The 27,116-nt window shown below is 46.7% G+C and overlaps 1 protein-coding gene across 3 annotated transcripts; it reads right to left on the bottom strand.

The window, feature by feature from the left end:
• On the bottom strand, window positions 1-27,116 carry LOC143002989 (protein PHTF2). Of its 3 annotated transcripts, XM_076153439.1 has the most exons (21): window positions 26,945-27,116; window positions 24,026-24,095; window positions 18,788-18,868; window positions 12,621-12,677; window positions 9,116-9,185; window positions 8,432-8,590; window positions 7,687-7,852; window positions 6,318-6,479; window positions 5,172-5,373; window positions 4,910-5,056; window positions 4,628-4,784; window positions 4,478-4,548; window positions 4,265-4,393; window positions 4,089-4,174; window positions 3,813-4,005; window positions 3,592-3,723; window positions 3,308-3,394; window positions 2,714-2,869; window positions 2,531-2,626; window positions 2,130-2,255; window positions 1-2,023 (listed from the first exon to the last, which is right to left on the bottom strand). In XM_076153439.1, the coding sequence occupies exons 3-21, from the start codon at window positions 18,830-18,832 to the stop codon at window positions 2,003-2,005; spliced, it is 2,262 nt and encodes a 753-aa protein (XP_076009554.1). In that variant the 5' UTR covers window positions 18,833-18,868; window positions 24,026-24,095; window positions 26,945-27,116; the 3' UTR covers window positions 1-2,002. The 3 variants fall into 3 exon arrangements, with proteins under 3 accessions (XP_076009554.1, XP_076009571.1, XP_076009562.1); XM_076153456.1 differs by lacking the exon at window positions 6,318-6,479; XM_076153447.1 differs by lacking the exon at window positions 24,026-24,095.

Below are 27,116 nucleotides of genomic sequence, written 5' to 3'. Positions count from 1 at the left end.
TAACATCAATTTTTTATTTTTCTTATAAAATGAAACAAACAGAATTACAGTACAGTCATTTATACCAAGACTCAATTCCATACACACATGTCAAACTTCTTTGTTCCTTAAAAATGGTAAAATTGTCTTTTTCCAAAGAGCCTGATGAGCACATTGAAAAAACCCAAAACAAGTTTAAAAATATTTCCGAAGGGAAACGGTGATTTTAAAGCATATGCTGCAAATACATTAATTTCCAGCAGAGACAAAGAAACAAAAATAAAAGCACTTTGGTCTTCCTCAAACACACCAACGATGATTATGCAAGTGTACTAAGTTGCTTTCAGTTAGTAAATCTCTAACTCCTTAACTGAGGCAACAACTTGGGAGTTTTTTCTAAATGTTTCTGAGAGTCTGATAACTGCACGTACCGTGATGGGTTAACTTCAGGAAGCAATGCAAATTGTCAAAACTATTTTGTGTTTGGAGCTAAGGTTCATTTTGATAGCAAAGACAAACGCACACACACACACTGCCAAGCAACTGAAGTACAAAAAAAACGCTTGATATTTAGACAGTGTGACATAGAAATGTGATGCAACATTGTTTCTTCCTCCACTTTTATCTGTATTAAAGTGCATATACTGAGTCACAACCTGTGACAGGCAGAGGCCACATTCACTTCACTTTCTAATGTCGTAATGTTACAGCTATGGGACCTTTACATCAAATATTACATCAATTCCACTGAATTCCTGATGTGGCAGCATATATGGAATAATCTAATATTTAATGCCAAATAAAGCTGTCAAATAGTCCCAAAAGTTTAAAACTCCCCCAACTTTGTCAGTGCTTTACAACAGGTTTCATGCTGTCACGATGTTTAAAGGCTTTCATGCCAAACTGCAACACATCATGAAAAGAAAAGAAATCCCTGATTGACAGTTTGTCTAACACTGTTGTTTATGTCCTCTATCATTAAAGCGTCAGGAGTATTTACTGCTTTAATCTGTGAGCCAGTAATCACAAGCAAAGAGACAAACAGGTGAGGGACCGGACGAGACTGCTTCAGGTGTGATCCATCAAGTCTGAATGAAGCTACAATGAGCCATAATGATGACCGCTGGGCAGAGAGCAAGGTGTGAGTGTTTGTGTGTGTGTGTGTGTGTGTGTGTGTGTGTGTGTGTGTGTGAGAGCAGAATTGCAAGAGTCCCTTTTTGTTCCATGCCAGCTGCAGCGAAGACTCCTTAAAACTTGTCTGTATGTAAGTGATGATTGTGTGTTCAAATGTTCAAACTTTCCTTTCACTGCTGATCCATTGACCAATGAGTGTGTGTGTGTGTGTGTGCATGCTGATGTGTCGCATTTTCCTTCACGGTGAAACAAAAAAGTCAAACTCAGTAATTTCAGAATATTCAATTTCAGGAAATAAACTTTTATCAAATGGGTGGCAGGAGATAGGAAACGATCCCTTAAACACTCCGGACTCACAGCTTCTACTGTAAAGGTTTCCTGCTGTGAACATCGTACGTGTCATGTTACATACGTGACCAACTCAGCATTGGTTTGAAATAAAACAAAATAAAAACTCAGAAGCCATAAAAATAACGGATATAGCTCTGAAGTCTGTAACAGATTTGAAGCTTAGTTACTCACTCAACATATAAATAAGGACAGAAACTTGATGAAACAAAGATTTTTACCTTCAAATTTCCAAATTGTCTGAACTCAAAACTCAGCTGGTCCAAACGCAGCAGAGACTCCAGCCGTCATAATACCAAAAAACAATAATAATAAAATGTACAGGTATGCTTAGAATAATTATAACACTTTTTGTCGACACAAGTAAAACATTGTTTTGTGTCGTAAAACACTATGAAAGAAACTCAAATTCAAATAAAACCTAAATTAAAAACACTGAGTGGGTAAATAAATAGTTTGAATTGCACAAAGTGAGAACGCTGAAGGTCAAAGCACTCGATACGTCGACATTCAGTCAGTCAGGGAACGTCTCTCTTCACTGTCATGATTTGATCTTCCACAGCTGCACACACACACACACACACAAAGAAACACAGGCTGTAAACGGATGCAGGAAATGTTGACTTTTACGTTTAGGTCACATGAATCACACACACACACACGTTTACCTTCAGGTTAAATCCTAGCAGGTCAGATATGACTCCTGACACGGCGGACAGGATGACGACCTGGGTGATGTTGTAGAGCAGAGGGTTCATGGTCAAACCGTACAATCTGAACGGAGTGTCCAGCTCCTGCAGAGAGACATGAAAACAGAGGAGAAGGTCACAAAGATACAAACCCAGCAGACCACACAATCGCTTCACATCTTAAAAAAAAAGCCTTGTATTTCGTCCTATAAATTCAATTTAAGTTGAGGACATGTATGGCGCTCTGGAGCCCCCTGGTGGACACCTGTACTTGGATGTTGGCTCATCTCCTTGTTGCTTACACACTCTCGAGACATTCTAAGACCTTTCCATGATCAAATAGCTTGACTGTCACATTATCTCTGTCCTTCACTTTGTACCTTTAGTAGTTTGGTGGCCAGCTTCAAAACGTTGTTGACCAGCGTCAGCTCCTCTTTCTTGTTTGGCTTCTTCTCCATCTTCAGGTACAGGTTGATCTGTCAAACACGTAGATGCGTCAAAGTGGGGTCACACCTGCATCTGGTGCGTGTGCTTCCTCTGTGTGTGTGTGTGTGTGCGTTTACCTGTTCAGTGAGCAGGATGGACGTGTTACTGTACTTCTTGCTGGTTTCCGAGCCCAGAGTGACGAACCTGAGCAGGAACAGGGACAGACTGGAGCACCAGATCACCAGCTCCCAGTTATAGTGACACTCCAGGAAGGTCTCATGGACGTGGAGCAGCTGGAGGGACAGGTGAGCTCATCATTCACTTATTCCACATATCCAGGAGACACGTTTAAAAACACATACTTGCCCCTCATCCTAACTATTCCAAGCACAACAGCGCCGCTACAAACCTGATTTTCTTCTTCAAACACTTTAATCTAAGTAACGTCTACGCTGTTTGCATTTGGATCAGGGTCATTATGACATTGTACCAAACAAACCCTGAGTGGGAAGATGACAGTGGCTGAGCTGCAGCAACAGCAAATGGTGCTGAGTCACTGGTCTCCCTGACAACGCAGATCCAACAGTTCACACCAGAGTGAATGTCCTGTTGTGCTTGGATGTTGTTCAAACTATGTTGTAATACTGAGAGCTTAGTTCAAAACACACAAACCTATCCTTTAATAACCATGAGCTTACACACACACACACACACACACACACAGTAATTACCTGAGCACAGCAGATGAAGACGACAGACAAAGTGAGAAGGAAGGCAGACGACACAATCACGTCCACTGAGCGCTGAGGACCCCGTCTCTGTAAGACAAAAGACCAACTGTCTCATGGAGGTTCCTGGGAGTGTGTTGCTGTGTCACAGTGCAGCTCAGTACATTATTACAGACCTGAGGACAATGCTGATTAACAAAGTCATAATACCTGCAAAGATAACCATTTAAATACCTCGTAAATAAATAGCTGGTTATTGAGTGTAGAGCGTGTGTGTTGTTGTGTACCTTGAGGTAGGAGCGTAGCGACAGCCACATCTTTATGTTCTGAACTTTCTTCAGTCGAAAATGAGGAACTTCAGACTTTCTGGCTCTGCGGGCCGAAGTCAGGTGACCAAACAGCTTTGCAAAGAGGAGACGCTGGAACACACACACACACGTGACCGGAATCAATAATCAATAAACCCAACAGGTGTAATCAGATCAATACTACAGAAGCAGCCGCTGACCTGTTTGTACGTCCTCTCTGCCACGCTGAGCAGGAAGAAGAAGAGCCATATAAGGCACACACGCACCAGGAAGCTCAGCGTTACCATGGTGAGCACCAAGCCATCCGAGCCGGTTCCGCCTCCCAGCGCCACAGACAGCAGCTCGTTGGCCGAGAGCCCCGGCAGCTGGTCCAGGTCGCAGTACTGAGCCAGCCTGCAGGTGAGATCAGGGTAATTTCAAACGTCTCACAAATGCAGACTGCTGACGCCGTGACGTGGGCGTGGCTCTGTCCTTACCTGTAAGCGAAAGGCGTGAGGCCGAGCGTCACTGACACCAGGTTCCCAAACACCTGGTAACCGATGCCTGGAGTGTAGAGATTCACCTGGACAGAGAGGACAAAGTGGGTGACGTGGTTACATCTGGAGCTGTCACTTCTTCACACTGGCAGGTCAGAGGAACCTCCATCACTCACTCTGTTCATGATCATGCCGCTGATCTCCAGCACGGACATGTCTGCCTTCTTGCAATCGTTTCCCTCCCACACGATGGCGCTCACGCGCTCCAGGCCGGGGTTGGAGCTGTGCAGCCAGGGGACGTGACCCTGCGGAGGAAACGGAGATCCTTCAAAGCCGAGCCAAAGCAACATGTTTACAGAACATCCCTGAAACCTGCCCCATAAACAGACCTGATGGAAGGGGTCGTCTCTGAACTCCTTCTTGGTGGGGGGGCAGGTGGGCGTGGCTCCTCCCTCCCCCTCTGTGAAAGAGACACATTGTTAGTGTAAGTTCAATCACCGTTTGTCCTGACGGCGGTGGCGTTTGTTTGTCCTCCTCACCCGTCTCAGAGGTGCAGGAGGATCTGCACTCGGCACAATGCAGAAAGTCCTCCCACATCAGGTCCTCCGTCTCAGACTCGTGTCGAGTGCTCTCAGAGTCCTGAGTCCTCAGACTGGAACATCTGGAGCTACAGCTGGTCCCAGACTTAGGGACGTCCTAACAGGGGAGAGAGAGGGTGTGTGTCGGGGGGGGGGGGGGGAATTGGTATTGGCATTGATGTTGATGGTGATTTAGTTGTCATGAGTGTGTTTTTGTAGTTGCATTTGTGTGCGTGTGTGTACCTCCACTGCATAGTGTTTCTTGTAGTGGTGTGTGCTCTTGCGGTGTCGGAGCACACACTCACTGTTCATTCTCTCCACTCCTCTGCGAAGGGACGAGTACGACGCTTCAGGGTCCTCCTCACTGGAGGCCTCATCTGAGGCCGGCTCCTGCAACACAACACACAAACAACACACGTCACATCCATGATCTACCAACACCTTACACACGAGACTATATTCACTGTGTGTGTGTGTGTGTGTGTGTGTATTTACGTAGTCCCACCTTGTTGCCGTTGGCCAGCATCAATCCGGCGCTGCGAGGTGTGTGTGTGTGTGGGGGCGGATCACAGTTGAGTGGATCACAGCGCTGCTCGTGGAGCTGAAGCCCCTCTTCGCTGCTGCGATTGGTCACCCGGCCGTCCAGAGACACGTAGCCGTTGTCCGTCTCTGTCGACTTGTCGATGGACAGTTTGGACTTCTTGGATCTGAGGGCATGTAGGTGGAGAGAGTGCATGATGAAGAGGAGGGATGAAGAATAGTGAGCTCACAGTAATAAGTTTCAGTCCTGCGATGAATCAAACCAACAGGCTGCATTCAGCAACGCAACACTGTAGAACGTTCTAACAGTCAAAGGCAAACAAAGAGCATCAGCTTGATTAAAGTATTGAAACACAATACCTCACGACTCATTCAGTCTAAAGTGAATGAACCTGGCAGCTTAACCATCAATCAATAACCCACATTAAGCCTTTAGACGTGGAAAACGTTCCACACTGTTGCATTGCGATCAAAGTTGGTGAGAGCTGAAGCGTGAGAGGCGGCGGCTGAGAAATACGTTTATGAAATGATGGCAGCTGATCAGTTTAAACCCAAAAGGGAATAAAATGATCTCAATCATCCATATATTGGTTTTCCCAGCCAAAGGCCCCGTGCTTCTTTAGAACACAAGCAACTAATTTGCATAACAATCAGCTGCAACATCACCCTGCTGCTTAAACAGTGACCACAAGTCCAGATTCTATTTTTTAATGCTGAAATGCATTTCCCTCATCGTCCAATCAGACGTCAAATGCGCCTGTTGCATATTGTGTTGACTCAGCGGGGTGAAAGTTCACTGTGTGCCAGGACAGGAAGTGATGTCGCAGCCGGAGAAGCTCAGATCAGGTGAGAGTCGGGGCTGGAATTCACTCACAATCTCACATTGAAGAGGTTTATTATCCGACTTCCAGGCAGATGCAGACAGCCTGTGCGATCCTCTTACAAGACACAATCCCTTAATTCCCGTGGATTCAATTCCTTATTTCAAACACTCAGATTTGTGTTGCAAATTTCATTTTTCCAATCCTCTATTTTAAATAAGTGAAGTGAATCCCAACCCCGTCTTTTTGCATCATCTGTTTGCTGAAAGACGGGAAATGAAAATACACACCCAGCTTTACAGATATCATGCCAGAAATCTTGGAAGAAAGCGCCCAGGCTGTATGTGGCGCTGGCTGAGTGGGAATGTGGCGACCCCTCCTGTGTGTTATCGGTAGTGCTAGACCCGTCGCCTTCCCTATGCACCTCCATCTGAGATGCCTTCCTCAACTTCCTTCGATTTGGAAAGAATAGAGGGTGGAGAGAAACTTAGAGAGGAGGTGACAGACGGAGACAGGACTTCCTGAACGTGGAGCGGGACTTCCTGCATTATTAAGTATGTCCATATTTGTGAGGAAGTCCTCTGAACGTGCACAAGAACAACTGCAAAACTGAAATGGATTCTGTTTACAATTTGGAAATATTAAACTTGGTAAAATGGCTTTTTGGCTGTTTAACTGTTGGTGACTGATGGTCAACAAATCCAGATATGACTTTGTAAAGCATCGTATGTTTTAATCAAATGAGGCCAAATTGGATGAAAGTGTGGTCTGGCCTGCAGCGCATGCAAACCATGACTGCCTGGACTTACAAAACAACTTTAGCAGTTTACACTCTTAGATGAAACATCTGACATTGAGGATGAGGAGGGAGGGAGGGAGAGAGAGAGGGACAGAGAGAGAGAGAAAGAGACAGAATCAACTTTGTTTCAATTTGTCCCGTGTCCCTGACGCCCTTAGAGGGAAAGAGAATCAAGGTTGATTCATAAAGCAGCAAACAAACAAATCTCAAACTGTGGCGAGCTCCAATTCTCTGCAGCCACATACCAACTAAGTCTCTACACACTACAGAGCACTACAATGCAGGAAGAGGAGGAGGACTTTAACACACACACACACACACACACACACACACCATGAAAACACTGTCACTTTTAACCTCTGCCCCTCCATTTATCAGTGAGAGACGCCCAGGAGACGCCAGCGCTCAAATCAAACAGGACTGAAGCTTTTTCATTTGTACTTTAAGAAATACGAAATAACTCCATTTCTACTGTGAGTTTCTGTGAGGAGGAAATCTTTTAGAAACGTTGGAAGATGCCAAAATCAAACCCATAACAAAATACTAAATCATGAGGCTCTTTCAGCTGCTTCTCTCGTTTGCCCACTTTCTTCCTCGTCTTGTCATGTCTTGATAGTCACATTCCAGCTAATTTCTCTTCCTCCCTCTTTGATGTCTTCTCGCCCTCTTTCCCTCATTTCTAGATGTCCTCCTTCCTTTTCCACCTTGGTCGCCCTCTTTCTCACCTTCTTTCCTCTCTCCTGGCCAACATTTTTCTCTCATTCTCCTCCCTGGTCCCTGCCCCCCCTCTCTCTCTCTCCCTCTCTTCCTCTCTCTCTCTCTCCGTGTCGTCCTTCACACTGTGTCCTCTTCCCTCTTACCTGCGCCTCTTCCCTCCGCTGCTGGACGCAGGCTTAGGCGTTCTGGTGGAGACAATCTGACAGTGGACGGTGCCCAGGAGCAACATGAGCCAGATGGCGCCAAACACCTCGGTGGCCGGGATCCCATGAGGCTGAGGGATGGAGACATAGAGGGCGGCTGCTGCCACTGTGTGAGAGAGAGAGAGAGAGTGAGAGAGAGAGAGAGTGAGAGTGAGAGTGAGAGAGAGAGAGAGAGAACAATGAGCAGATAAGTTGCATCACATGTCTTTATGCTAATTTGGATGGGAAACAGCATTTTGAATACGTTTTACAAGCAGAAGTTTGTACACTGGCTTGAGGCAGAAACGTTTTTCAGAGGCAGTAAATCTCAGATGGAAACACATTTGCAGAATAAAGTGGGGTGATGTCATCTGACATCCAAACCACTTCTGCAACAATATAAACAAACAATCCAGGAATGGGGAAGGAACGCAGTGAATGATGCATAAGGAAGGAAGAATTTAGACTTAATGGGAAACGCTTTGGGTCTAACTCAAACTAACCAATCAGGTTTCGGTGGGTTTAAGTTGCAGTTGTGAGAGAAAGTGTGAGCGGCCAACATGAAGCTGCGCCTCGGCCCGACCACAGAGAGAAGTGAAACTGCACTGAGGCTAAAACTAACTTTGGCAGATATTCAACACCGCCTCTCTCTCTCTCTCTACAGTAATTCTCACACACAGACACAAACAAACTCTTCCCAGCATACCTTGCAGCAGGTACAGGGCCAGCAGTAGGAGGAATATGGACCTGGAGGTGACCTGGATCCACCATCGATAGAAAAATGGGAAGAAGACGACCCGGACGATGCCTTTCCTGGTCAGCGAAGTCCAGGGACTCTCAGGTTTGGCCTTGGCGAACGCTGAGCCTGAGACACACGCACGCACACACACAGAGTTTAATTTGAGGAAGTAATTAAGCCAAAAGCCTTTGCAATTTGCAGAACTCATCACTTAATACATCATTGGAGTCACATTCGGGGTGTGTGTGTGTGTGTCTATGTGTTCCTTCCTTCCGCTGTATCTTTGTTGTTTTCCATCTCTGCATTTGTCTCTAGTTTCATCTCCTCCCCTCTTCATTTTCTCTCTTGATCCCATTCCTGTCCATATCTCTCTCTCTCCGTCTCTCTCACGCCAGTATCAAATATCAATGAGGAAGGCTTTAACCGATTCAATGAATAATTTAAAGTGCGATGAAGAGAGAGATAAAAGAAGAAGAGACAAGGGCAAACACAGAGAGGACGATTGACAAGAGACTGGCAAGGAGACGGGGGCAGCTCAGTTTCATGTGGATGCAGATCCACACACAATACGCCGAGCCGTTTGGGAGGCTGCCTTGTATTTTGCCTAATTAGCTTGAAAGGAACAAACACTCACACACACACACTCCTCACCTCTAACCAGGTCCACGTCGATGAGATCTGGCTTGACATGGCCCGTCTTCTTTGGCTTGTTTCTCAAGCCCTGCAGGGGGAGTCAAAGAGACAGAGTGAGGACAGACAGAAACAGAAACACGCACACACACACAGACACACACATCTGCAGGCGTTTCACTGCACTGTTTTCTATTTTCACACTCCAGGAGACACACCATGCATCCAGGCTGAAACACAGACTCTGCATCTATGTGTTGACTGTGGTAAACTCTTCACTACAGCGACTTCAGGATGCACATGAGGTGAACTCAACTCACACCAGCTGAACGCTAATGAAGATAGGGAGGCGTAAACGGCCGCAGATCTGTTGATGTGTGAGGTGGACGAGATAAAAGCACAACAGTTGTGTTTTGGGGGAAACAAAACCCTGCAGGTCTGCTGCTCTGGCTTTAAACTCGGTGCAGTGTGTAGTCTGTGACCCTGGCTATCTGCTCAACTGCGGCACTCTGACTTCCTCTGCCAGCAAATCACTTCCACCTTTCATACATATGGTTTGAGGTGAGTGAGTGAGAGAGAGAGACTGCATTTGCTGAAGAACAGCCCGACTCTTAGGCCCCGTCAAATGTGATTACGAGCTATAAAAAGACTTAACAAGTAACTGGAAGTGCATATTATCTGGGCATGTCTGTGTGTCTGTGTGTGTGTGTGTGTGTGTGTGTGTGTGCTTGAGTCAAGAAGGAGCTGACAATAGAAAGTAATCATGAGCTGTGTGTGGTTACTATAGTGACTGGTGATCCCTCAGCAGTCTGACAATAGTTTATCATTGACTCCGAGTAAACAAACCATTACCACAGTGATTTACATGCAAATCAGTCTGTCATCTCTGGATCACAGGTAGGACGTTTCCATGTGAGAGAGAGAAGCAACCCCACAGAAAACGTTGACATGTAAAGAGGGAAATGAAATAAACAGAAGAGACGGAAGAATGCAGGAAATACAATAAAGGAAACACTTCAGTCCTGATCCAGAAGAAACACACACACACACACACACACACACACACGTCCCTGACTGACAGATCACACTTGCGTATTCAGCCACCCTGATGGAGATAATAAAGCATGGTTGGAAATACGAGAGGAAACCATAATGTCGCCTCCTAAAGGTCAGAGGTAACAGTATAACTGCTTAAACACACATTGAAGCCGTCTGCTGTGTTCTGATTGGCTTATTCAAATATTTACATTACGTCCAATCAAGTGGCTGATTATCACTGGGCTGCCTGATATAGAGCACTGATGTAGGCCCTTATCTTTTATTGACGTATTGAGTGAGCCAATAGACTGCGTGAGCGAGGGAGAATAAGGCCAGAAGAAGAGCAGTGTATGTGTCAGTGTGTGTGACAGAGCCGGTCGATGGCTTCCTCTTGGCAGTAGATTTACTAGAGCAGTAAGTCCTTGACAAACTGCCCCGCCTGGTCGCGGCGCCCTTATCTCTGTCGCTATTCTTGGCATCTTATCTTTATAAACTAGTTTCTCTCTCAACCCGCAAGATATGATGTGGCAAAGAAAAATGGGTGAACAAAACATGAATGCATGTCGATTGTTTGTATAATTACAGTAAATGCAGCAAACATGATCTTAACTAATACTTACTGAAGTATTTAAACAGTCTGAGACGAAACTCAATGTCGTTGCCTGATCCTACCAACAGGGGGTGACTGTATAACAGTTAAATTCAACTATGCACACTGTCCTAATATTGTCCTCATCATTCTGTATATGTTTTATGTATATGCAGATGTTTTATTCTGTCATTTAAAGTTATCTAATATGGAGGAAAGAAGTTAATATCATGTTGTAAATAATTTTAAAGAAAAGCTGTGGAGTGAAACTGGATGATGTCGTTTCTCACAACTTTGATAGGATCCATTTTATCTCTCTTTATATGACGCTAAATAGCTGATTTGGGAGAATAAAAATGATTAAAATCATTACTTTAGTTTACTTTCAAGTCCCTTATGGAAAAGGAGATTTAAGTCAAACTTCTACCATAAACTACTTCCCTATTGAGGATGATGAAGGTATTTACACACTGGTGTGAAGCTGTTTATCATCTCTAAACCAACACAGCGTCGCTTCTAGCAGCTAAAAATAGAACTTTTGCACAGTGCCCGTAAACATGTATGAAACTCATGGGGTGAGCTTGTAAACAGCAATTAACTGTGTGCAGGAATGAGAAAGTGACACGTGTTTCATCCATACCAAGCTAAGACAAACACTGCACACTGTCTGCTGCGGCTGGGGGGGGGGTGTTTACTTGACAGATGGGAGAGAGCCAAGGTCACTGTGTGAGTGTGTGTGGACACTGAGCTCATTAAAGAGAGTGTGTGCGTCTCTCATGTCTCTGTTTACACGATGGGCTGAGGCACAAGCAGCGGCAGGAAAAAGTGACATAGGAGTTCCTTTCTATTTCTGTCGACACTGTGGTCGGACTTTAAATGAACAAAGAAGAAGAACAGCTAGACGTGGACCCCTGAAGGCTAAAGGTCGGGCCAGACCCACCTGAGGGTCTCAGAGCCCCGTGTATAAGGGAATCCTCGTAACTGGAGGAGGAGAGGAGCGAGGTTGATCTCCTTAAAAGGTCAACGTGAACTGTGAAAGGTCATAGCCGACAGGTGAAGAGGCTCTTGTTACCAAGCTCTGAGTAACTAACATGCAAATCGATGCCTGACGGACATTCTGAAACTAATCTGCTCAGGTCAAAGTGACAGCAGGAGGCCATGTTTGCGGGTTTTCTCCCTCTGGTGTCTCGTTGTCGGCTTTCTGCGGCCTCTATGTGGCCGATTTGTTGGAACCGTAGAGGAGAGACAGGGGGGTGGATACGTTGTGAGGGACCAAGACAAGGACCAAACCAAGTCCAACCAAGTGACATTGATCGTGTTAAACCTGCTGTGAGTTATTCTACAACCCCACACTGGGAATTCGACCGGCCAACATGAATGTTACGTGCCAACCAGGTCACATGACTCATGCTAAATCCAGCTGTGCATTCACGACACAAAACCAATTGGGAAGTAAACAGTGGAGATGAGGAGATGATTTGCCGCAGTTTACCTTTCTGTTGTTGTTATTGTGGCGTGAAGACACAGCAAAGTTAATGGACATAACACAAGCCAACGTAGCAACTCAACTAACCGATCAAATCAACCCATCACAGTCTAGTCTACGGCACGGGCATGTCCACCCCGCTGTGTACTCACCAGTGAAATAAACTGTGGAGGAGGAGGAAGAGGAGGAGGAGGAGGAGGAGGAAGAAAAGGTGGAGGAAGGGATAGAGATGAAAGGAGCGGAGATGCGGGCGACACCCACCCAGGAGGGCAGAGAGGGAAGAGTTAAAACAAAGCGGCAAACTGAAAAGAACATGGCGGCAAGATGTTGATGATGATGACGAAAGAGTAAACGACAAGAATCAGAGGCAAGGGAAGAAGAGGGAGGGAGAGAGAGCGAGGACACATCCGTACCTTTATCTCCCGCTGCTCCACCGATTTCTCCCATATCTGCTGGTCATAGGCGCCAATCTGAAACAGAGAAGAGACAATTCAGACTAGACGGAGAAACAAAGTTTGTCCATGTCTTCTCTTTCCTTTCGTCTGTCTGCTGTGGACGGAATTCACAACTATGCTGTCAAGATGAGGCCAAACTACACGCAGTAACTGTCATTGTCTCTCACACACCCACAAACACACACACACACGCACACACACACTCGCATGAATGCCGCGCATGTTTGTGTGGACTATGGTCTGTGTATGTACAGTCAGGGTTAGAGGGAGAGAGAGAGTCATCCGATGGAAAGACAAACAGATAGGTGCCCGTTCTTATCGTGGGAACGCGATACGTTAAGTCTCACTGCAGACGTTTGACCTGAAAACAGAACTGGCTGGGCTAAATATACGGTGACTGGGGGCCGCAGCATCCTCCCCCCGAGGTCACGAGCGCTCCACCAGCAGAGGAAACTCACAGGCCGAAACGCTGCAGCGACACGACCTCGTGTACAAGTGTTAGAGAGCGACAAGCAGTGGATTTGTGTGTGTGTGAATCTGTGTGAGAGAGTCGCGGCCACAGCACCAGAAACATCTTTCAACCGCTCTTGTGAAAGACGGATGGAAAGAGAGGAGGAGGAGGAGAATAACAAAGAAAAAGGAAGGAAAGGATTGATGGCAGATGAAGACGCTGCTCTGTGTGTGTGTGTGTGTGTGTGTGTGTGTGTGTGTGTGTGTCCATTCTACAAGTTTACAATGTTTGACACAGCAGGGCCTTTATCCGCCAATAGCACATTCACAATGGCTGGTGTTTATACACGCGATAAGATGGCCACTTCAAACAAATGCAGCTGTGTGTGTGTGTGTTTGTGTGTGTGTACGTGTCAAAGACCTCACATTGAAAGTCTAGGATGGAATGACTCACTCAGTATGTTAAGAATGTGAGAATGGAAGTTAAAATCTACTTGAGCCAAGAGAGTAGCCTAATGAACTGTAGTGAAGTGAATGAAGTGTGTGTGCATTTCTGCCTCTGAATGCATGTCACATTTTCAGCAACAGAAACAAAGTCTCTGTCTCTTCTATTTTATATGATTCCTCCTCTCTCCATCCTTCACTACTGAGAGGGGGTGGTGGAGAGGGAGGGAGGGAGGGGGAGACAGAGAGCCTGTGGCGTGCCTCTTCAATCATCTGTATCATACACTCTTCATCCTTTCACATTAGGCCTGATGACCTCGGCATGAATCGGCGTTGTTGGCCCATTTCAGAGGCGCTTGGCGGGCAGGAAGCAGATGATCCCGTGAGGACTCCGCCATTACAGTTAGATCTTAGTGCATTAAAGATGGCGCCACACGCTGTTCAATAAGTCTGAACACAAACCCAGTGCGGGAACAAATGAGGCTTCACCACCACAACAACAACGAGCAGCCTGTTCCCAGCGATGGACAGATGACCAGCAGGCCGGCCCACTGACTCATTTACAGTGGGCCACTCTGGCTGACAGCTCATTTTCCACATCAGTCAGTCTATTACACACACACACACACACACACACACACACACACACACACACACAACGAGCATTTGGCAGACGCTTTTATCCAAAGCGACTTACATTACATTACCACCCTTCGCAGAGGGGGGAGCAATTGAGGGTTCGGTGCCTTGCTCAGGGGCACCTCGGCAGGGGCTCGAACCGGCGACCCTCCGGTTCCCAAGCGGAAGCTCTACCCACTGAGCTACTGCCTAGGAACACACACACACACACACACACACACACACACACACACACACACACACACACACACACACACACACACACACACACACACACACACACACACACACACACACACACACACACACACACACACACACACACACACACACGAGAGATGTTGGAGCACACGTGGAGGACATTCAGAGGGCAAACACGACCAGACTATGGAATAGAGAGATAAGGGAGACACAGGAGGGCAGGTATGGAGTGAGAGAGCGATTATTCAAACACAAACACACGATCACGTCTCTCTTCACCGATTAGTGAGGTAACTGGTAACAGAATTAACCATAAATCCTCTTAGCCTCTACCATCACTACCTGTTCACCAGTTTATCCCTTGCCAACGTAAACCACTGTCTCCCTGTCCCTCCATTATTTACTGTTGAGAATGAATGAAAAATCAATCAATTAAACAATCAATCAGTATCATCCTCTACAATCTGTGACTGCACAGAGGAAATCCCTCACTGGGCGATCAGAAAGATGCCTCCAAGGGCAAGCACCAATCAGGAGGGGGAAGACAGCGATTACGGGTGCCACTGCCACAGTCACTGTGTCACCATGGCAACGGATGGAGCAGCAATCCAGGGAGAGCGAGTGGGATTACATCGTCCGGGCAACAGTTATGCAAGCTGCCTCTGTAATGGAAGGGGTTTACTGGCTGACATCACAGCATCACAAACGGCAACTACGCATTGCGTTTGTTCTTTTTGTCTCAGGATGCAGATGTTTGAGGATTAAACGTGCCAAATGCTGCATAGGGTCACGACATGTTTTATCCAAGTGCATCATGGAGCTAATCAGCAGACACACAGAGGAGCATGTCGGCCTTCTTGAAACAGCACAGCAGCGTGACCGTGCTAAACGCAGAAGGTTGTCGCCTTGGGTTCCGGCGACATCCCTTTGATGTGATCCGAGCTGGGGACAAACCAAGACATCTGACTTCATATAGAAAACATCAGGCATCATCTTCATCATCTTGCGTAAACCCATAACCAGTGTGAGAGTTCTTGCGTAACAGATGCCCTAAACTGCACAAAATGAACCCACAGGTAAACAAACCTGCGGCCTGAAACCACAGTGTGCCAAAGAAAATCCCTCACCTATTTGCGGCCATTATGTCTTTCCATATTTCTGTCTGGGTGTGGTCAGATTTGACACGCCAGGCGACCGCGCTTCAATAGGAACAATGCAAACACACTTATGGAAGTTAAGACGGACCGAATTCTGAAAGGGTGAAATGAAGAAACACATCAGAGGAGCGAACGCGTGTGTTCAGACTGCTGGTTCTGACGTGGGCAGAGCAGCGTGGCTGTGGTGTGTGTTGGGTCTATTTTCAGCTGAGGCAGGTGTGTGTGTGACAGACGAGAAACTGTCTCATAAGCAGCTACAGCAGCCAGTGAGGTGGACATATTTGTGAGGCCGCCCGTCTGTCTCGCTGGGCCTGTTGAGCGTGATTACATGGAGCGTTGTTGAGAAGGAGCTGCTCATAATAAGTGTGTGTGTGTGTGTGTGTGTGTGTGTGTGTGTGTGTGTGTGTGTGTGTGTGTGTGTGTGTGTGTGTGTGTGTGTGTGTGTGTGTGTGTGTGTGTGTGTGTGTGTGTGTAAACAGACCTCTACTCTGTGCGCTACTGGGATAGCAGTCAGGAAAATGAGGAAAGAACCGGACGGTGATGAGGTTGTTATTATACACAGCGGAAATTAAAAAACGGCAAGCGTATTTGGAGAGAGAAAGAGGCAAAGAAGGAGAGGGGAAACGTTTTTAGGCGTGGTCGCCTGTGTGCGTGTGTGTGTGTATACTTTCTGTTTGCAGCGTGTTTGCTCAATTTGTGCACAGAAAGGAAACATCGACGGAAAGAGAGAGAAAGAGAGAGCAGCTCTCACAGCCAATACCGCGTGTACGACTCAGCGTGTGTGTGTGTGTGTGTGTAAACAACTTAACTCAAACACTTAAAGCGGTGTCAGAAATAACCAGACAGAGGCGCAAGGGGCAAGATCACAAATACATCCTACATTTTTCCTCCCCAAAAAGCCAAATAAGGAGGCAGAGTGAGCCTCCTGACTGTGATGGAACAAACCCATATGAATGAGGTCGTCATTTTCCTTCATTAAATAGTTTATTTGACGTGAAAACAAACATTCAGGACAGTTTCTGCTCTTTCTGTTTTTTATTTTCATCAGTTAAGATCTAAATCGAGGCCGGAATGCCTCAGAATTCAGGCAGTGAGGCCCAAAAAACGCCCCATTAAATAAATACACTATGTAATAACACTAAGAACACACACACACACACCCACATGTTAAGTCATTAAGGTCCTAACATGTCGCCCACGTACACCCAGCATGATCAGTCACAGAGCGGCTTAATAAGGCCTCTCAACGGTCACGCAAAATCCAAAAGTGGATCATCGAGACAAAAAAAAAATTACAGTGCCCAGTCTCAGATATTGTGACCAGCTGCATGGCCGTGGTCTGAAATTGGAGTTTGGCGAGGCACTGAGTCTATTTGTAGCTTCCGCCCGGACAGAAATACACCGTGACTCACTTAGTCTGCTGACAGGGACGTACCACAACGAAGCTTCACACACATACATATATACACACACACACACACACACACACACCTGTCTCTCTCATTGAAACAACAACAAAGTTTGTGCCAAAACACCCGGATGAGTCCTGTCACAAGCTGAGCAGCAGTCGGGTCAGAAACGGAACCAAAGACTCCGGAGCTACAAACACGGCCGCAAGTCGCGGCACAAGGCGCACGGCAAAACCTCCCCTGGGAACAGCTTATGTTTAATCAACGGGACTTAATCTGTATGCACATTCACTCTTGTATTTTTCTAAATTGGACTCGGGACAGAAATAGACACATTTGACCTCCAGCTGAAGCCCGGTTTAGTTTCTCATTTAGACACATATCCGCGGGGCGTACTCCCTCTCTTTCCCTCTTCCCTGCTGCAGTCATTCCCGTCAGGGCGCCGCGCGTTGCCGCCTCCTCCGAGTCGTCGAGCACAGAGTGCTTAACCTGAACCTGCCCCCCGAGGCCACGCAGACAGGTAGGATCTGCTCATTAAAGAGGCTTCATCCAGCCGTGACTCAGCGGCTGCCGTCAACGCCGTTCAGACAAGCTCAGACAGACACACACACGCGCACACACAAACACACAAACTATACTGACTCAGCGGGCAAGTTTAGTCAAAGAAATAAGCCGTCAGTGCTCAGAGTTTGGAGAATTCATTCAAAGTTAGTCACACAGTTTGTCACACAATCATCTGATTTCAGAGTGAAAAGGATCGTTTGAAGACGTAAATGAGTGTAAAATTTGATGCAAATGAGCGTCAACCTGTTAAACCTGGGCGCATGCAAAGGAAGAGAAGACTGAGAGAGCAAGAGCGTCTGTAAGGAGCTGCGAGTCAGAACATGACGGGGAGGACGAACGTGAGGTCATTGCAAACCTTTGACCACCTTGGGGGAAGGACGGACAGGCGGGGTCGTACTGAGAGGCAGACAGGAGGTTTGCTGAGGACTCGGGACGGAGACGCAAGATAGGTGTGTAAGCTGAGAGGTGCAGGGGGGGGGGGGGGGGCTGGAGTCCAGCAGAGGATCTGATATCTGAGACCAATGGAACAACAGGACACACAACACCCGGCTGAGCTTACAGCCACTGTGCCGAGAGGTCTTAACCGAAGACGAGCATGAAGAAGAACACCACCACCTGGAGTTCATCTGTCCACACATTCAAACACCCCACAAACACTGAAACGCTGTGATATTGTTTACTTTTTGTTCGGTAATATATAACGCTGCATTTCATCTCAGTTTTATTCTTCTGATACATCCAAAGGTGTTTGGGGTCATTTCCTCGTTTTTCCATCTGAACTTATCGATCAAAGTGTTTCAATATGGAACGCTCGCCAAGGATTCCACTTGGCCACTTTGTAACTTGAGGACTTGTTGTCTTGTTGTTGTTGTTGATGATGATGTCAGTGAGCCACGCGAGCGAGCTGGACTGCAGAAGGGATAAGCCCGACATTTAACAGAGGACAATCGTGTTGAGAAGCTTCATGATTGTTTAGGGGTGAAGAAGAAGAGTGATGTTGCTGTTTACTACTGCAGCCTTCTTATTTGATTCACTGAAAAATGTGACGTGTACAATAACAGCCGTTACATAATTCCCCTGTTTGTTTTGCATTTAATACACTTTCATTTTAATTGTATTTTAAAACTTTTCTTTAGCCCTTTAGACTCGACAGGGCAAAGCATAATCTACTGAAGTTAAATAAACGACAGCTGAACACAGAGTTTGTTTACAATCTGATTCTCTCTCATAAAATATAAAAGTCAAAAGCAAAGCCTCTTACCTTTTTCTGGTACCACACCACTGCATCTTTTACTTTGGAAGCCATTTACATTCCCCTTCTCCCCGTCTAGGGCATCTTAGACTGGAGGAAAAACAACACACACACACGCACAGAGAGAGGAGTGTGAGTGACGGAGCGACTGAGGAGGCACACAAGAGCTGAGGTCTATATACACACTGTACCTGATGGGAGGAGAGAGGGAGGGTGAACACACACACACACCAACATGTAGATGCACAACTGTGAAATTGCTCTTGCTGAATCATGCAGTACTACTCGTTTGACACACACACACACACACACACACACACACACACACACACACACACACACACACACACACACACACACACACACACACACACACACACACACACACAACGTCGTTTCCCATGGCGACGTAAGTCTCTGTATAAGCCTGTCTGGGCCTAATTAGTAGTGCTGTCTGAAAGTGGTTGCTTCCACTGAATCATTTTCTCCCACACACACTCACAGACACTTTGCAGGAAAAACACAAGGAGGTGTGTGGGGGGGTGGCAAATGGACGGGTCGGATCCCGCGGCATGATCGTATTATGATCCAGCATCCTTCCCGGCCCTGTTCCTGTTACAGTCAGCGTGTCATTACAGGGAGCTGCCTTTGCAACGTGACACTGGGACGATAAGAGGCGACGAGAGTTCAACTTGTCGTGGTTGCAAAAGGCCAAACGAAGGCACGATGTGCACTGGAAGAGACGGGCGTGTGAGTCACGTTGGATGGCGGCAAAACTAGAGGCAGAGGAAGAGCGGCGTGCAAAAGCAGAACCTAGCTTAACCTAAAGTAAAATATGAATATAATTGAAAAATGAAACAAATGAAAGTACAGCAGTTATCTTACGTGGCAAACATGTGAGCACAGAACAATTTCCATTCCTTTTTTGATACAGAACGACGGGGGGGGGGAAGAGAGAGAAATAAAGAAAGTTGTGTATTTGAACTAATTCCCTAGTTTGGGATCAATAAAGTATAGCTACTATTATTATTATTTTTCGTAGCGAGGCAGAGAGCGAGAGTGAGAGAGAGAAAGGAGAACTGAGGCCCTGAAGCAAAGTAGGAAATGTAATGTTCAAGTAAACTGAAACAGGAGGGTGACAGACGGGGCAACAGCAGAAAGCTACGGCCGCTGAAGGTTGTGTAAACATGACACAGAAGTGTGGACGCGGAGTCCTGGGTGACATCAGTGATGTTGGTTTGATGATCTCGTGAATACAGTTTTTGACAGGATGATGTCAGACAGCAGTGTAGGCAGCTACAGATCACATCACGGGCTGTGATGGAAAAGAAAGGGGACATGCGAGGAAAACAAAAAGATATCCCACCCAAAGACCCGACCCACCCCAACATTCAGACAACCTCACACTCACACCACCCCGTCCTTGCCCGCCTCCCTTAAAGAGACTGTTTGGTGTTCAGGTTTTTAGTCATTGGTCTGGCATAGCCTGTAGATCAGTGAAGTAGGTAAGAAATGGTTGCCATCTCTGATAGAACTTATCAGTGTGTCCCCTCGTAGTGTACTTGATTTTCCCGAGTTTAAGGAAAAACCTCATATCCCTTAGCCATTGTGAAATAGAGGGAGGAGTGAGGGATTTCCAATGCAGAAGCAGGCAAGCAGAGAGAGGAGCATGACAATTGCTTTTTGCGCAGTGTTAATTTGGCGGGAGTGGGGAGGGTACAGAAGATGGCAATATGAGGAGAGGGATGGACCTGCGTTCCCAATACAGTAGACAGTGTTTAACTGGACCAGTGATGGTGCAGCCTGGGGCAGAGAAAAAACATGTGGCTTAGGTTACAGTGAGGATTGGAACATCTATGAACAATTTGCATTTCTGCTATGTGAACGTTTTGTGAAAATAACCTTTTTTGGACACGGGTGAGAAAAGAACACAGATACTGAAACGTAACATTATGAATTGTGCTTTAAGATTGAATGTGGCAGTGTGAATTTTATGAATGAGGCTGCAAGAGGAGGAGGAGGAGGGGATGTAGTTTGATAGGAGGCTATAATGTGGTGAACGGCGAGGCTTGGTGGTTAGCCTCTCTCTCCTCCCTCTCTCCCTTCGCATCTCTTTGACATCTCGCCGTTACGTAAGCGCAGCGTTGTCCTGCCGTCTGTGTGGGAGGTGAGGAGGAGGAGCGGACAGATGAAGGGTGACCGAAGGGCAGCCGAGGAAGACCTGACTGACTCACTAAGCCGTTTTAGTCATTTCCGACATTTTGAGCTATAGGGCGATTTAGTTTTATGCGCCGTCACAACAGTTATTTGGTCCATTTTATGGCCATATGAGGGTGAGGCCGACACACACGCACACAAGATATAATTATCTACTGAGAGTGTAGCCTGATGGTAGCATTAACTCCACACACCCACACAGACACGGGCAGTGTGTGCATGCCCCTGAGTGCGAGTGACACTTTTAGCAACAGGAAGAGAGTCTTTCTTTGCCGTCGTATGCGATTATGATCACTCGCTCCCTCCCTCCCTCCCTCTGTTCTTCACAACCGACCGAGAAAGCAAGAAAGGCAGAACAAAAAACAGAAGTGGCGAGAAAAGAAGAGAGGCGAGAGATGCTATAGAAGAGAGTACATTCTCTCTCTCCTTCTCCTTATGTTAATGTAAACACGAGCAGAGTTCATTTCTCATTCATTCACACACACACACACACACACACACACACACACACACACACACACACACACACACACACACACACACACACACACACACACACACACACACACACACACACACACACACACACACACACACACACACACACACACACACACACACACACACACACACACACACACACACACACACACACACACACACTTCCTCCGTTTACATTGTGAGGAACTGTGATCTGCAGTATTAAGCGGCCCAGCGGTGGTGCAGAGCGACGTGCAGCCTGTCCAAAAATGGACAAATGTCCTAGCGGAGGATCATTATGGAGGAATGTGGATTATTTGAACAGTTTCTCAAGAAAACTGAGCAGAATCACCAGCAGTTATGAGAGCAAAACTGTTTCAATCTCGATTTTGGGGCAATGGATGACAAAACTATCAATCAGTCTCGACCATAAAACAACTGTAAGCATAACCGGAGAGGGAAAACGTGCGTCCAGACGGAGCGACACCCCATCATTACTGGAGCTTTGCCGCAAAACGGGCGTGTTTGGCGTTTCTGAACTCGCCCGGGCCAAACTTTGAGGCTCCCCGACATCCTCAGACGCTGCGCTGAGGATGCGTGCAGATCCTCGCCACTCCTAAGCCTCGCAAACGCACACAAACATGCTACTGTCTGACACGGCCTCACACGCCGGGATTACGTGAGAATGAGCGGGCGGATTACGGCTGCTGGAAAACATCCTCGCAGCAACAGTGTTCCAAAACACACGCTCGCGCAAACACACACACAGACAAACTTGAGCTCTCCCAAAACATGCTGTATGCTGCAAAAGGCCACAGAGGGAAGTGAGACCAGACGTCCAAACACACACAAACGCAATACATACACACAGTAGCTGTAAGTGAAGGAGTGTTTCGGCTGCTCTCTCTGTAACACACACGCCAGCAAAGCAGACAGATGTTAATGCATTCACACACACAGCCTCTTAGTAAGCTTTCTAAGTACTCAATAACCTACACTTACTGTACAGCCCTCAGGCTTTCCAAGTCTATTTGACCAGTGGTGTGTCTGACCCATTGAGAGAGAGAGAGAGAGAGAGAGAGAGAGAGAGAGAGAGAGAGAGAGAGAGAGAGAGAGAGAGAGAGAGAGAGAGAGAGAGAGAGAGAGAGAGAGAGAGAGAGAGAGAGAGAGAGAGAGAGAGAGAGAGAGAGAGAGAGAGAGAGAGAGAGAGAGAGAGAGAAGAGAGAGAGAGAGAGAGAGAGGAGAGAGAGAGAGAGAGAGAGAGAGAGAAGAGAGAGAGAGAGAGAGAGAGAGAGAGAGAGAGAGAGAGAGAGAGACACTGCAGGAGACAGTACACACACAAAGACAATGAAAGAAAAGACTGAAGAAGTATGTGTGTGTGTGTGTTTGTGTCTATGGAAAGTGGGTGTGTCTATGCGAGATGACAAAGCATCTTTATGATGTTCCTCATAACATTTTGGACAACTGTTAATCCGAGATAATCACTTTCACCATTAACAGGCTGGTTAAACTCAAACTTCTCTCACAGACAGCAGCAGGAAGTTGCAGATGGTAAGCGAGCGCGACGCAATAACACAGACACACATTGATCACAATCAATCAAAAAAATAAAAGGGCATTTCGGTTTGCGACAATATGGACATTAGTGTTTGTGCGAATAAAGCTTGCTTGAGGGTTGCCAGGTTCTAACATTTTGAGCTGTGTTTGTCTGAGTTGCCCTGATGAGATGACTTGGTGAGCACGAGTGCAGACCTCATCGTTGTCCGAGTCCAGTAACTCGTGGTGTGTAACCCAAAGCGCCCTCTCTGCGCTCTGGATGCTCCATATTTCATGAGGGGTCCGGGTTACATCTCTGAGCGGGGCAAGGCCGCGTGTGCATGGGTGTGTGTGTGTGTATGCACGCGGGACATATGACGCCGCTCCATGAAGGGTCAGAGGCGTTAGGGGGGGATTCTGAAAATGTGTGTCATGTTATCCATATATGAGGGCGATTCCCCGACCATCTCCAGTGACATCACCCAACCCGCCACTTGACCCACAGTGCTTGATCATATAGCGCGCACACACACACACACACACACACACACACACACACACACACACACACACACACACACACACACACACACACACACACACACACACACACACACACACACACACACACACACACACACACACACACACACACACACACACACACACACACACACACACACTTTGGTTCTTGTAGTCATCAGATGAGGGAAGTAAGCATTTCTCACATTCTGCAATTTTCTCAGTGTATTAAAAAGTGATGTGTGATGAAATGGTGTTGCTGTCTCTAAGGTCATTCTGTGCCTATGTGTGTGTGTGTGTGTGCGTGTGCGTGTGCGTGTGTGTGTGTGTGAGAGAGAGAGTCTGTCTTATGCAGCTGACACCCTCAGAGCAAGACAATATGGCACATCGGCACAAAACAAAGTCTATGAAACAAATGAACACAAAATGGTTCATCCAATCATGCTGCAAACAAACACACAACACACAAACACATGCGGGAATTTGACTCACCTGTGGTCAGGCTGTGTAGCCGACTTGTGTTTCTTCGCCTTTCGTCCTCGCAGCCAAATTAGGGCAGGAGCTGGACATTTGGAAAACAAAACAGGGAGAGAGGGAGGGGGGGTCAGAGGGGAGGGGGTCAAATGAGTTTGAGACTGGATGACATTTGAGATTCAAAGTGGTGTGTGTGTGTGTGTGTGTGTGTGAATTATCGATCATCCTGAATGATGAAGACGATGTTTAATTGCTGGCAGGACATCCTTGTTAGTTCACTGTGCAAATGAATAGTCAGAATTAAATTGTTATAAAATATCAAAATGCTTCACAAGGTCATAAGTGATTCGACAAGCACTTTTAGATTTAGGGCTGAAAATGTGCATCTGTCTGTACAACGCAGTCGGCCTGATGATGGCGCTACAACGACGACTGTGAACAGTATAAATAGAAGTGGAGGTGGTGCTGCGACCTCCAACCCTCCTTCCCTTCAGATGATGAAAAGCATCAATATTAAAGGAGCGCGTCGGTAAAGGATAAGGCTTTGGTGTGTTGGAGGGGGAGGTGGTGGCTCTGCTCCTTAAATGGCAGAGAGGAGGAGGGGGAGGTGGTGTGGGTAGAGCCTCAGTTGACAAAGGCTCACTGGTGTCAAGTGGGTGCCTGTTATTAATTTGGGTGGCTGTGTGGGAATGGCAGAAGCATCTCAGGGACGCTGCAGTGACTCAAGCGCTGAGCGTTCTGTGTGAAAGAGCAACAAGTATGAAACCACAACTCATCTGGCAGGATGTAGGGAAACACACACACCAGAGACGTTTCAGGGGGTTTCAAACACATACGCTCACACACACAAAATGAATTCTCACGATGAATGATTGGCTACCCGGCAGACTCGGGCCCTCACCGACTGATTTACCATCCAAGGGTTTCAGCTTCGGTTTCTAGACGCTCTACTTGGCTTGTTCCTTGTTTCACATGTACGACCCTTCACCACCACCGCCTTGCCACATTCATTTCATTTTTTCTCAGGAATGGAGAAACGCTCTGAGGCCTTTCAGCTTCACTCTGCTCCGTCGATAAAAAAACAAGCGAGGGTTTGCGATTGGATTTGTGATCTGCTGCAGTCGATCTGAGTTTGATGGTCAGATCTGAATACATCACAGTCGCACACGCTGCTGCAGTAACATAATGGTAATGTGGCATTCTGATGTGCTGTGATGTAACTATATCGCAGCTGGTGATGTAACAGGCACTGCAGGCAGATTCACAGAGAGCATCTTAAAAAGGCACAAAGAGGGAGAGAGAGGGAGGGAGAGAGAGAGAGAGAACAAAGTACAGTGGGGCAAGAGGACAATACACAGCAGTCTGGGTCTGCAGATGCAAGAATAACCCACAATGAGACACTCAACCACAGTCTGTCAACCAGTACACTTCACTTTAAACAAATGGATTACACACACACACACACTCCACTGACCCAAGATAGGTATACCAGAACAACCGCTTTCCTTTAAGCGCTTTAACTGCTGCACGACAACATGACCCAACATGTTCTCCTGGACTAATTGGCCATCTAACGAGGTACACACACCACATACAGTAGGGATGACGTTTTGTGCGTTTTGTGCTGAATGTGTGTGTGTGTATTAGGGGCATCTTGGGAATCCTGGTCAGTGAGATGCCAGCAGCGTGTAACACAACACCAGTCTTGTCAACTTGCACATCAGCAAGCAAGCAGCAACAGTGATTTAACCTCGTGTGTTTAGACATAACAAACACAATGCTATCCAAACTACTGTTCACTGCACCTGCAACCACAGTGCTTTGCTCAAGAGCCCCTGGCAGCAGCTTACAATGAAAACACTTTCTATTCCCTCACCTGAAGCTTCCGATGTTGACACCATATTTTCCATGCGACTGCGTCACTAACTCCTTATGGAAAACTAAAGATATTACACTTCTGTGAATCATTCAAAAGAATAATGTTACTCATCTGTGGGACTAACCTTCCCTGGATTAAAGTGGTGATATGCGTGTGTGTGTGCAGGAGGATTCCACATTCATGGTTCCATCATGCCAGTATCTAAATGTAGCCTGCAGCATACTTGTAACTTTGCTTCAGGTGAAACACTTGGCGGCACTCCAACACATTCAAGTTTAACAGCTACAGCGGCAGAACATGTTTGTGGTTTACAAGCAGAACAATCCACTCATATTTACTGCAGTCTGACATACTTGTTGATTTGCACTGAGATATCTTGGTAGGAATAAACACACTCATGAGTGCAGCGTGAGTGATGGCAGCATTATTCATTTGCTTGCCTGCAGGATAATGAGCAGGCCTGCCAAAAACAGAGCCGCACCACCTGCTGTGAAGGGATGCACGGGTTAACTAACAGGTCATCAGCTGATTACCTGAACTAGAATATGGACTGATTGAAGAGCAAAGAACCCAGGGCAAAGCTAGTAAAATGGACTTGACCGGTGGTTCTCAAACCACGTTCCCGTACCCAAACCGTGCACATTCCCAACTCTCTTCTTCTGCCCAAGCCTGCTTAACTAAACGTGGTGTAATAAGATTTAGGATTGGACATAAATGATACCACATGATTATAAAACTGGTTTACACAAATTAGACTCGACCGCATTACAGCACACAAGAGCAGGGTAGACTAGGGTTGAATAGACTTGCATTATTGTGTATATTATAACGCCAAAATAAGACAAAACCTTGCCCCGCTGTGTATCACCGCTAAATGTTGGAGCTAAAGGCAGGTTGTGCAGATAGCCGCGGTGTTCTCCGGTCGTTTTACGGGGGTTCTCTTCCCAACACTGCCGCCTCAGCTAGCTCCCGTCCGGCTACAGCGTTAGCTAAGCTCCCCGGCGGGTACAAAGAGCCTGAAATCCAGATAAATGCTCCCCCAAGCCTCCCGGTCTCACCTCTCCGGCTGCGGTGGCTGCTCCGAGTCCACTGACAGGTTGAGTCGTGTTTTAAACGCGGTTTAAACTGCACAGAGCTAACCGACCTTGTCCATTGTCTAATGAGATGCTGGACGCTGCTGTTGCCGATGTTTGAAGCCGACGGTTTTCCTCCGACAGCAGAACATACAAC

Source organism: Genypterus blacodes, unplaced genomic scaffold (assembly GCF_046128005.1).
Source record: "Genypterus blacodes isolate CSIRO-AG114 ecotype Tasmania unplaced genomic scaffold, CSIRO-AGI_Gbla_v1 ptg000007l_1, whole genome shotgun sequence".
Lineage (NCBI taxonomy): Eukaryota > Metazoa > Chordata > Actinopteri > Ophidiiformes > Ophidiidae > Genypterus > Genypterus blacodes.
Note: the sequence above shows the minus strand (reverse complement) of the source record. Positions and strands in the feature narration are given on the sequence as shown.

Coding starts and splice junctions, on each gene's coding strand:
- LOC143002989 (XM_076153439.1), bottom strand. CDS start 18,832: ATGGCTTCCAAAGTAAAAGATGCAGTGGTGTGGTACCAGAAAAAG. Junction 5,374..6,317: donor CATGATATCTGTAAAGCTGG/GTGTGTATTTTC, acceptor ACATGCCCTCAG/ATCCAAGAAGTCCAAACTGT. Junction 4,785..4,909: donor AGAAACACTATGCAGTGGAG/GTACACACACGC, acceptor CTCCCCTGTTAG/GACGTCCCTAAGTCTGGGAC.